The 12,478-nt window shown below is 40.6% G+C and overlaps 1 protein-coding gene across 3 annotated transcripts in view; it reads left to right on the forward strand.

Moving 5' to 3' along the window:
• The window catches only part of WLS (wntless Wnt ligand secretion mediator), a 94,700-nt gene that overhangs the window by 65,927 nt on the left and 16,295 nt on the right, over positions 1 to 12,478 (forward strand). For all 3 annotated transcript variants that reach the window (XM_011365724.2, XM_023533919.1, XM_011365723.2), the window contains exons 4-10: positions 2,279 to 2,440; positions 3,426 to 3,562; positions 6,413 to 6,581; positions 8,176 to 8,273; positions 8,751 to 8,814; positions 10,756 to 10,899; positions 12,130 to 12,213. In XM_011365724.2, the coding sequence (XP_011364026.1) occupies positions 2,279 to 2,440; positions 3,426 to 3,562; positions 6,413 to 6,581; positions 8,176 to 8,273; positions 8,751 to 8,814; positions 10,756 to 10,899; positions 12,130 to 12,213 (858 nt within the window). The remainder of the gene's footprint in view (positions 1 to 2,278; positions 2,441 to 3,425; positions 3,563 to 6,412; positions 6,582 to 8,175; positions 8,274 to 8,750; positions 8,815 to 10,755; positions 10,900 to 12,129; positions 12,214 to 12,478) is intronic.

Below are 12,478 nucleotides of genomic sequence, written 5' to 3' on the forward strand. Positions count from 1 at the left end.
TGTTCCCTTCCCCCTTAAACTGTCAATTTATAGAAATAAGACTGACTAGAAACATCAGAAAACTCTCTTCTTACCATTACCACAGGCGTGATTAGCCTCCTTAGTACAGCTTAATCTGAGGCTGAATTAGAGCCTGTAATGTATTTTCAGTAGTTCCTTCAGAGGCCTAATATCAGCCCTGACTTTTAAGTATAAGAGAGAAAGGAGCAGAGAGGAGAGAAAGACCACCTATACAGGAGGAATCAACCAAGCCTGCAGCTGAAGTTTGGAAGAGGCAGATTCTTTCTACAGAAGAATTCTTTCAATCTCACAAGCCAATTCTAATTAACCAGTAGCTCTGATAAGAGCCCCTCAAACGTTAGAGAATAAAAAACTATCATGATTGGTTAGTGATGTCTGCCATGAGTAGGGAATGCAAGAGTAGAAGAAACATATAAGCCAGATATTTACTTGCTCTACCTCTACTTTCGTCGTATGTGTCTCTTATCTCTATACAATGGTCTGTTTATTGTACTCTAAGTTCTGACTTTCTAATAAAGAACTCTTCAAGATCGTTGAATGAGCAGAAGACCCTTCATACAGTAGTTAGACTATATAGACTCCTTGTTATCTTCCTTCTGATTGCTCGATTTGTTACTGAGTATAAGAGGTTCATTTGGCTTGCACGTGTCAAAGCCAAAAGAGGCATGGACCAGAGTTTGCAGCAAAGAAAGGAGAGGTTTATTTAGGGAAATGGCGCCAAGCCCAGAGACACAGGTGAGCTAGCACTCAAAGACCTGGCTCCCAAATGGCCTCTAGGGATAGGTTATATAGGGGGAAACTCATTAGTAGCTGAAGGAGTTGGGGTCTTGGGCTCTATTGATTGGTCAGGGCTAGAGTAGGAAGCAATTGATCATTGTATCAGGTCCCAATGTCAGTCATGGCATTGTTCTTTCTGGTTTTAAGGGGATTCTGGTAGGGTCTTTCCACTTTCGTGGAAGTGTAGCTGCAAGATGCAATATGTTACCTTTAGTTTGACAGAAAAATTCTCTTTCTGTGGTTAGCTGACCTGGGCCTTTGTTCCTAAAACTGTTTGATGCTGACCTAAGGGCTTAATGATTAAGGGAGTGGTCATGCAGAATGCAGAAGAATAAGGAAAGAAAAGAAGCAAGTGAGCCCAAGGCCAGTTTGAATCAAGGAGAAAGAGAAATCATTTTGAAGCAGTGAAGATTTGCAGTTACACACTAGAGTTATTACTCTGAAGATTAACAAAAAGATTATAGAAGTTCTGAGTATTCAGGTTTAGGAATAACAAATTAGGTCTCCCCTATCATTTGATTAGGAGGTGTATACCCAGTAAACATTGAAGCTAGCATATAAACCCTTTCATCGGGGAAAAGCCGAAGGCTGCTAAAGCTCATGCCTGTACAAGCCCATATTTATCTCCCTAAACCTCCTCTAACAGGGACACACAGCCAGGAGCCTTGGTAACTGGAGAGCAGAATTTAGTTTTCAAAAGCAACCTATACCTCTACTCTCCAATCTCCTACTGCCATACTCTGGGCAGTACTTCTTTCATTGTTTGCCAGGAAGTCCAAGAAGCTTTTTCAGAAATGGATTAATTTTTTTGTTTAATTAAAATTTTTGCTCCCTTCTGCCATCTTGCCTCTTAAGCAGTTAAGAAGCTTTGGAGACAGAAAATTTCAAGAGGGCCTCCTCTAACAAACTAATCCCATTATCACCTTTCATTCCTTTCTGTCTTCTCCAAATTCCAAGGGCTCCTGGAGTTTCTTCTTTTTCTGACAAATCAATAAAAAGTAGCTTCTTGCAACATATCCTGCTGGCCAAAACCATGCAAGTAATTAGCCATCATCAAAGACTATGAAGAACGTCAGCAAGAGTTTCCTCCTGAACATTTAAGAAGTTGACTGTTCCACAGAGCCCTACAGGTCTCCAATGATATGCTGCAAATACTAAACCTGCAGTCCTGGTAGATCAGGTTAATCTGATGTGAGGCTTAAATGAAGATTGAAGTGTAAAGTGTAAAGAGATAGAAGAGATTTCTGCTTTTTACCTAACACTTCTGGTTCTACCTCATATGTAGCTGGTGTTTCTTTTTTTGCCAAGAGGTGAGGCAGCCAATGGATACCATTGCCTCCAGTGTGCCTTATTATCTGTACCTCTAAAGTATACCTTTAAGCATTAGCTATTTAGCATTGGCGATAGTAGGCAAAGGTAAGATAATTCAGACTTTGTTGGAATTAGTGGCCCTGCCTGAAACTCTCTGTTATTCTTCTAGACTTCAGAGCATGAGGGCCGTTACTATGAATGTGATGTTCTTCCTTTCATGGAAATTGGGTCTGTGGCTCATAAGTACTATCTTCTAAATATCCGGCTGCCTGTGAATGAGAAGAAGAAAATCAATGTTGGGATCGGGGAGATAAAAGATATTCGGTTGGTGGTAAGTGAGTCTAATTGACCTAGGCAGCCTGTGGCACTAGAACACTGGCTAAGAACACTGGTTCCTGAGCATGCATATTGGAAGGGAACTTGCATCTCATTCTTGGTATCTCCATGCCTCAGTTACCTCATCTGAGAAGTAGGAATAATAACACATGACAGCTGAGAACATAAATTTGTTTGCAAGATTACAGAAATAGAAAATAATGCAATTATTGTGCCCATTTAAGATGTTATTATAATGATCATGATTGCATAATGAATACCACCAAGATAAAAGTAATTGTTTTTTACATGTTTCAACTTGTAAGTACAAATGGTAAAGGGAACAGTGTGGTGTTTTAGCTTCTTTCCATTTTGTTAAACAAGGAAAAAATTAGAACATGGAGAAAGGAGACAATTTTTTTAATTTAAAGGTAATCACACAAGAAATACATATTTATTGTAGAAAATTAGAAAGCACAAGTAAACACACAGAACATAAAAATTACCTTTAAATCCTACCATTTAGAGAAATAACCATGATTGAGGCTTTGATTCCAGATTTTTTTCTGTATATAAACTTTCACTTACAAAAACGGGATCATACTCTATTGGTTTTGTTTTTTATTTTTTAAATTTAATGATTATTGTGAATATAATGCATATATACTTTGCAATACCACTTAGCATTTCCCCATCTCAACCTTTTGGGCAACTAAGATATCTCCAATTTTTCAATGAAAGCCTTACAGAAAAATCTTTGATCATGTTCTTAATCATTTCCTTAGTATACAGTGGGTCCATTTTTATGACTTTTATATTTCTATGATACCTGAGAAGGAGCTGGGGAAGTTTGGGGAAAATACATGCTGTGAATGTGAAAGCTCTTGATCTTGAAAGTTTAGCAGACAAGGTCTCCCCTCACCTCTCTCCAAAATGCATTTGCTGGTAGAAAATAATACGAAGATATATTCACCTTCAAAATTGTGTTGGTATCGCTCTAGGGAATCCACCAAAATGGAGGCTTTACCAAGGTGTGGTTTGCCATGAAGACCTTCCTTACACCCAGCATCTTCATCATTATGGTGTGGTATTGGAGAAGGATCACCATGATGTCCCGACCGCCAGTGCTTCTGGAAAAGTAAGAGCTGATTTTGGAGCACTCTAAAGGAACACAGCGTTGCATGATCTGCCTGCCATGCTCCTGGTTTTGCTGGGGTCTGGTTCAAGTGGTCAGTGTGTTAATTGGGCTGTTGATTTGACCAGGAGTCATTTTGGATTCCTTTTTCTCCTCTAGCTTTCCCATGCAAATTATTATTAAATCCTAATCTCTTTTGGCTTTTTATTATGTCCTTGCTCCTTGTTCCCATGGTCTGAGTCAGTTATTTATCTCTGTTACAGTGTTTGAACTGCCTCTCTCCTAAGTCCAACCTCTCTTACCACCAGAAAGATGATGCTCCTATAGATATATCCCCTTTCTCTTCCATGTTATGGACTTTTCCCTTTTTTCTGGATTATTCCCATTGATGTACAAACACTCCACACCATCCTCCATTCTTAAATAAAATCTTCCTTTTTCTACTTCTCCTGAAGCTATCACACCATTTTTCTGCTTTTTCTTTTTTTCACAAGTCCTTAAAAAACTTATCTGTATATCTTTCTGTATATAGAAATATATTTTTTCTTAAATCCATTTCACCCCTCCTTAAATTGCTCTTGACAGGATCACCAGTGACCTTCACATTCCAAATACAGTGGTCATTTTTCCATCCTCACTTTTCTTGACTCATCATCAGCATTTGACATAATCGATAACTCGCTTTTTTTTCACAGAGCCTCCTCCATCTCTCTTGTGGTTGTCCTTCTTTGCTGACCATTACTTAATCTCCATTGCTGTTTCCAACCAACTTTCTAACCTCTTAAACTTTAGAGCCAAGGCTAAATCTTTGGAGCTTTTCTCTTTATTAGCTATGCTTATTACTCTGGTGATATCTAGTCTCACGATTTGAATAATCACCTAAATGATAACTCTTAATTTATAATCATCAACCCCAGCCTTTCCCAACTCTGGACCCAAATGTTCCAGCTGTTTATTCAACGTCTTCACTTGCACAAAAATGTAACATGTGCAAAGAACACTTGATTTCCTACCACTTCAAACTTACTCCTCTCCCAGGCATTCCCATCTTAGGAAATGTCAACTCCATGTGTCCCCTGATTAGGCTAGACATGTAAGAGTCATCCTTTACTTCTCTTTTTTCCACACTTCTCATCCAACGCACAAAAGAAATCTTACCATTTTCATTGCTACGGCCCTAATCTAACCCACCATGATTTCTCTCTTGGGTTATTGGAGATAGCCTCTCAACTGCTCTCCTTGCTTCTTCCATTTACCTCCCTATAATCTATTCGCAGAGCAGCCGGATTGTTCCTTTTTAAGTGTAAATCAGATCATGTCACTCCTCTGCTCAAAACTGTCTATCGGCTTTGCATCTCCTTTGCCCTGGCCTATAGCCCTAGATGTTCTGGACCCTTGTAATGCTGATCTCATCCCTTATCCTTTCTACCTAACCCACAAGTCCCCTTGGTGGCATGCTCTCACCTCAGGGTCTTTGAACTTGCTGTTTGCTATCTAAAATGCTCTTTCTAAGCTACCTCTGAGGCTCAGTTCCTCATATCCTTCAGGCCTTTCTCTAAAGTCTCTTATTTTAGAGGCTTTTCCTTGTCCACCATATATAAAATAGCATCCCATCACATTCCATTCTCTTACCTTACTTTATTTTTCTTCATAATACTCACTCTTTTTATTTATTATCTTCCCTTCCATACCCTTTCTCTCACCACATCTGAATGCAAGTTTCACTTGTCTGTTTTGTTTGTTACTATATCCCTGGCTTCTAGAATAGTGACTGGCACATAGTAGGAACTCATTAAATATGAATTTTTTGAATGAATAAAGGAATCATGTCACTCAATTGTTTAACCTTTTTTTTATTAGATCCTCAGTTCTTTCAAGATAAATTGCAAATTCTCTGCTGAGGTATGCAGGTTCCCTCATGAGCTCAGCCCTTCTCGCTTCTCTGGTATCATGTCCTATTGTTTCCTGCTACATGCAGATCCCCAAAATGCTTCAGTCTGTTCCAGGCTTCTCTGCCTCCATCCAGGCTTTTCCCTCTGCTTTCCACCTCCCTAATCCTGACTCACAACTCAGGTCCATTTCTGTGTCTGTCAAAATTAGATGTCCTGGTAGCAGCCTGTGTACACTTTTATCACATTGCTTATCACGCTTTCTCTTTATCTGGCTCAGCCACTGAATATATCTCTATGAGTAAAAGAACTGGTCCTATTTATTTATCTATAGACCTAATAAATGCCTGTCACATGATCTGTGCTTAACAAACATGTATTTCATTGGTATGAACGAAAGTAGGAATAAATCAGTGACTGAATGATATTTTGATAGAGAAGTGGCAATTAATTGTGTGATAGAAAGGCAAAATAAAAACTAAGAAAGCAGCTAAAAGAATTTGTATTTCTTATTGTTTGGAGTCATTTATTATTGAAGTGCATATGCCTATGTAATTCATAGTTCTGAGGATATCATAGTAATAATGAGTGTTCTTAATGCTAACCTGGATATGTAAGAGAGGATAATTACATTCAATGAGGTCTGATTAAGAAGGCAAGGGAGGGCAAAACATTGTAAGAAGCTCTTAATCTGAGTTGGTACCAAAATAAAGTCCTGGGGATTAAGTAAGTTAGGTTCAATTATATTGAAAAGTTAATGCAACACTCCTTTATTCTGCAGTGGTGCCAACAGAATAAGACATTTTGCATTTCTGTGTAGAAACTCATTATGAGAGATAGGAAACTAATCATATGGCTTCAGCACTAATAAATGACATCTCAATTCCCCAAACTGGCTTCTGATTTTTGAAGATCTGCCTCCCAAATGAGTAAAGTTGTTTTCCTGACATTTTCTCACCATCAGAGTCATCTTTGCCCTTGGAATTTCCATGACTTTTATCAATATCCCAGTGGAATGGTTTTCCATTGGGTTCGACTGGACCTGGATGCTGTTGTTTGGAGATATTCGACAGGGTATCTTCTATGCAATGCTTCTCTCCTTCTGGATTATTTTCTGTGGCGAGCACATGATGGTAAGAGTCCACCGGGGAAGGGACAGTGGACGAGGCAGAATAAATTAGTGGTTACAAGAGTGAGCTCTGGAGTCAGACCCTCAGTTCAAGTTCCTCCTTCACCACTTACTAGCTGTATGGCCATAGTCAACTGACTTAAATCACTCTGAATCTCAGGTTCCCTATCTATAACATGGAATTTATAGATAGGGTTTTGTGAGATTTAAATGTGAATAATGTAGCAGAAAGTAAACACACAAATGTTAATGATGATCATTATTTCTTATCTTTTGGCTTCTGCTCTGCCTGTCCCCAGGACCAAGGTAACCACTGGAGAATGTGGGCCCAGTTCTTTCCAGCTGGCAATTTATCCAGGGCCTAATAACTCCTATTACCCTGAAATACTGACCTCCTGATTTGCACAGACACCAAATCATATTTCAAGAGGGATTGAACGTACCATGGTTAAAAATAAGAACGGTGCCATCATCACATTGTGGCTAGAATGATATGCCAGCTGGAACTTGGGCCGCATGTCGGGCACTTGGGTTTCATAGTCAAGTGGACTGTTTTTAAATTTCATTTGCATTTGATCATTGCTTCTGAAGCATTGTAGCCCTTCCAGGAGACCAGTGAGAGCTGGCAAGTAAAGAGGAGACCATCTAGTTTCAAACTAAAGACATGGAAACTGCAAAATATGTATGGAGACTCTCTTTTGTGTGGCACAAATTTTACAGACTAAATCAGTGTAGCCTGCAAACTCAGACAGTCCCAGTGAACCCAGTTAGGAGGAGGATTTGCCCAGACCTCACACCTATATGATTCCTCCCCACCCCAGCTGAATTATAATGGACATTATACAGAACCAAACACTTCTTCCCAAGATAACTTCCGTATGACCAACCAGAATGGATACTGCTGGGGTAGACATGAGGGGTCCGCCAGCAGTGACACACTGAGATGAACCATCAGCAGCAGGGACTGAGAGTGAAGGGGACTCAGATACAGCAGCAGGACAGACTACCAGGGTGGGTTGCCCAGAGCAGGCTGGTATGGACTGTCCTACCTGGTCCAGCCCGGATGCTAAGATATGTCTTTTGCCTTTCTCCATTTTCTCACTTTACATTCCTTCATTTTCTGCCTTTTAGTGTCTTTGTATATCCATCAAGAAGAATCATTCTTATTTTTAATAAAAACAGGGAAAACATGTATCTGTTTTCCTAACCATAAGAGACCTCCTACACTTGACATATTTTAATGCCTTACAGCCTTTATCTTCTGGGGACCACCCCACCTTAACAAACACAAATGATAAATCACATAGGAATTTAATTCTGAATGAGTGATTTTGTGGCCCACTAAACTACAAAGCTTTTCTTAGTGTTCCTATAGCATCCTGTTGTTATTACCATGAGAGCCCTCAAGGACGGGCTGACAGAAGTGAGTTTCTTAGGAACAAAGATTTTGGTCTTACTCATTTTCGTATACCTAGAGTCTAGCGTGATGCTCAATATACAATAAGTTGTCATCAAGGATTGTTTGAATGACTGACTCATCTATAGAATCGCTTTGCTCTCCTTGTCTTTATTTCATGTCTCAATTTGGCTTTCATCAGGATCAGCATGAGCGGAATCACATAGCAGGGTATTGGAAGCAAGTTGGACCAATTGCTGTTGGCTCTTTCTGCCTCTTCATATTTGACATGTGTGAGAGGTGAGCAGATGCCTGTGGGTCTCTAGCATGAGCGGAATCACATAGCAGGGTATTGGAAGCAAGTTGGACCAATTGCTGTTGGCTCTTTCTGCCTCTTCATATTTGACATGTGTGAGAGGTGAGCAGATGCCTGTGGGTCTCTGAAATGCCTGTCACCATGTCCACTCCTAGCTCTTTAGGAAGAGTATTCAAAAGGGAGAAGGGTGGTTAGAGGTCTGTCGAATAAAAGTGTTGGACATGGTCACATCCTCAGATAAGGCTTGGGATTAAGTCAAAGGCAAAGCTTTAAAGATGCAAAATATTTGGACTGATCATATACTTCAAACTCCATTTGTCTTTAAGTCCTCTGTGACTTTTCTTGGTCTAAATACAGCCCCTACCACTCTGACTGAAAAGCTAAGAATATGTAAAAAGGAAATTTGCCCATTGCCTCTGTACTAATTGTGTCTTGCCTTTCCATTTTGTTTCTCTTTGTAGAGGGGTACAACTCACAAATCCCTTCTACAGTATCTGGACTACAGATGTTGGAACAGAGCTGGCTGTATCCTTCCTGGATGAGCTCAGAGTTTTATTTCTTCCCCCAACTGCCCAGTCCCCAAGATCATTTTCTAATGATGTTCTCCATATGTGCTCAGCCAGAGCTTTGATCCTTAGACCAATGATAACAGCACAATTAAAGCAAATAATGAGAGGAATTAATGCTTGCTTTCAAGCCTGGGTGAGAGCAAGCAAAATAAGAAGATTGCACCACGTCCCCACGGCAGAGGGATCAGAATTGCTGTTCTGATTGTGCCCTATCTATTCTCCACTTGTTTACTGCAGACTGAAGCATGACTAGCTTTTCCCTGGAGCCCTGGAGTTTCCTCTCTGGGTCCCTGTGGGAGAGACTGTTTCTGAAGTCGCCTGTGTGTGAGACTTCTTACAGCGACCCTGGTGAGCTGGCATACCATGCTGCTGCTGTTCATTTCCGAGACCAAGTGGAGATAAGGCTAAGGTGATTAGTTCCAGAGGCATCACCAGGGCTTCTGGTTGGTTGACATAAACTCTGTCTGAGACATCTTAATGAAGCAGAAGTGACAGTCTTAGCTTATCCCTTTTAGGATGCTGGATTTAAATATTTTATCTTCCTGAATAATATGTTAAATGCTTTTGAGACTCTCCCTGTAGAAGGGAGAAAGGCTTGAGTTGTATTCTTTCTTGTTGGATATTATCTTGTCATGTGTTGGTAAATACGCTATGTCTGGCCATGATGTTTATATTGTCTTCTTAGTATCACAAGAACATTGCGACCAAACTAAATCAGTAGTGTCATATCTTAAAGATGAGAGTTGAGCTTCCTGCTCCCCTGTTCCCCCAACCAAAAAATGTTACCTGCACCACACAGGGAAAATTTATATGCTAAGTCTACTCCAACCCTTTTGACAAATAAAATTTCAACTCCTACAGCAAATAACTATATTCCCTTCAATCCAAGGTACTGTTGATTTTAGGAAAGAAGGAAAAACTTCATTAAATATGTTATTTAATGAAATGTGCATGCTGAGTTCACACTTGTTAAAATATTTGATGCAGCTTGAGGTAGAGTTGTAGCAGAAAGGAGTTGGAATCAGGACTGCTGTCTCCCAAGCCACCTCACTCTACCCAAAGCCTTGGTGATTCTCAGCTTGAGCTTTAAAGATCGGTCTCGAAGTCACCTTGATCGGTCTCAAAGTATATTGCCACCATCCTCAACTCCTACCTTGGCCATCTGTTTTTCTGCTCCCTGCTCCATTTAACAAGGTTTTTATTGTGGTGAACAGAAGATTACAAACAGAACTCCATTCCTGGTTTTGCTTTAATCCCGTGGTCAGTGTCCCTTAGCACCTGCTGCTACCGTACCCACCCCCACCCCACGCCTCCTGATTCTAAGCTATCTTAATATTCGTATAAAAATCCAGGGTATAGCCCACTGGTTCTCAAAGATGGTTATAATTGGATTCTTAGCCCTTAGAAAATCTGATTCCATATATCTGTGATGAGAGACCTGGACCACCTGTATTTTTACTCCTGGTGATTTTAATGCAGCTTTCCCCCTGGTCACTATTTTGCAAACAACATCCAATATTTTAATGCTTTTCAAATTTATTCTGCATATGCATCTCCTGAGGACCTTGTTAAAAAGCAGATTCTGATTCTGTGTTTTAGGTCTAGGGTGGGCCCTTGAATCTGCATGTTTAACAAGCAAATCTTCATTTCTCTTCTTATTTGGCTTAGAAACAATTTGGAACGTTCCTTGCTGTGGTACTTTTGTGTCAGAAAACCTCCATCACTAGGGGTTAAAAAAAGAAAACCTCTATCACTGGCATTAAAATGCTAGGTTTTCATCTTTTATCTTTCTGAAAATTGCCTAACTATTTGGAGATAAAGAGTATTGCCAACCGAACTGGGGAGAAGTGCTTGTGTCCTTGGCTAGCCTGCCATTTCCTTTACTGGACATTGTCAGATGGCCTTCATCATTGTGGCTGGGATCTGCCTCTGTCTCTACTTCCTGTTTCTGTGCTTCATGGTATTTCAGGTGTTTCGAAACATCAACGGAAAGCAGTCTAGCCTGCCAGCCATGAGCAAAGTCCGGCGGCTGCACTATGAGGTAAGCAGATCTCTTGGGTCATTCAGGAACTGGTACTTAGCATCTCCTGCTTGATGTGTAAACACACAGGCACACACACCCCTACACCTGGAGAGTGGAAGTTTTTATTTCAAAGAGAGATTGAGAGATTCACATGTACTATAGAGTCCCTGGGCAAAATAAGAGGCTATTCTGAGAAGCATTTAGCGAGCCTGTCTAAATCTTGGAGTTTTCTGTGGGATAAATGTCTTTCTGTCCCCAGTGAGGAGTAAACTTGCCCAGCAGGTTCTTCAGCTTTGGGATGGAATGTGGGTGCATACTACATGGGAGATTTGAGTGTGGTAGAAATGGGATTTGGTTTGGGGTGAGGCATTAGTTTAGGTTTCCTTGCAGAGAAACAGTTTTAAGACTGGGGTTCATCCCAGGTGATCTGATTTCCAGACTCCAGGAGCCCACATCTCGCTTTGAAATATCCAGCCAGGTGCTCAGATAGAGTTCAGTAATCTCTGTTCATACATTATGTGCCTGATTCAAGAAAAGCACTCAACATCCTTAACTCTCAAATACAAGCAACACATTCTTAATTTCTCAAGGATCTCTTGGGCTCATGCTGAAGTGGCTGTCCTTAGAGACATGGGCCTAATTCCTCTGTGAGAAGAAAAACAGAAACCGCAGAACCCCAGTGTTTCTATGTGCAGTGGATCTGCAGATGAGAGCCCCTGAATAAGAGGTGTCCCTCCCCAAAACACAGGTTCCCTTCAGTTCTGCCCTCAGGAAACCCCGGGTACTTTCTCCAGCTTTGCTTGTCTCTAGAGCTGGAGTGACACATGAAAAATCTCAACCAAATCCACTTCATGTTGATTAATATGCATATTTCTTTTTGTTCACTGGAGCAGAATTTTATTACAACCGCAGAAAACTTGGATTTGGTAACTTTGAACCCTTGCAGAGAAGCATAACCAGCTTAGCAGGGAAATTAGCAGCCCCAAGACGTGCTGTGAATATAATTTCCCAGGCTCTGGTATTGCTGTTTCATGAGAGATAAGAATATAGGAAATATTTGGCTGGATACATTTTTCAGCCACATTCACCTCTGCAGGAGAAATGTTACTATGTGAAATTATTTTACCATCACTCTTAGGGACTTGGTTTAATAGATTTTTTAAATTAGCTTTTTATAGATTTATATATTGAGAAAAGGATTGATGGTAGCTGCTGGAATGTTAAATGAGTCTTTCTCTTACCTAACAGGGGCTAATTTTCAGGTTCAAGTTCCTCATGCTTATCACCTTGGCCTGTGCTGCCATGACTGTCATCTTCTTCATTGTTAGTCAGGTAAGTGGGCCCTGAGGGGTCAGGGTGAGAATGCCCCTGGAGAAGTCTGTCTGCTCTGCGCAAAAAATTCTATAGAGCTACTGAGAAAGGAGCAGGGAGGCGATAATGCTGTGCAGCTCATGAAGCCATGTCTTCTTAGGCTGCTCCAGTCTGGGACTTGTTATTATCTGGCCAGAAATGGACTGAGTTTTCCCTTTCACTACAGCCTCAGAGGGGGAAGAAGTTACTAAATAAGTTAAAAGCCTACAGCCAGATTGAAAGGTGC

This window comes from Pteropus vampyrus, unplaced genomic scaffold (assembly GCF_000151845.1).
Source record: "Pteropus vampyrus isolate Shadow unplaced genomic scaffold, Pvam_2.0 Scaffold115, whole genome shotgun sequence".
NCBI lineage: Eukaryota > Metazoa > Chordata > Mammalia > Chiroptera > Pteropodidae > Pteropus > Pteropus vampyrus.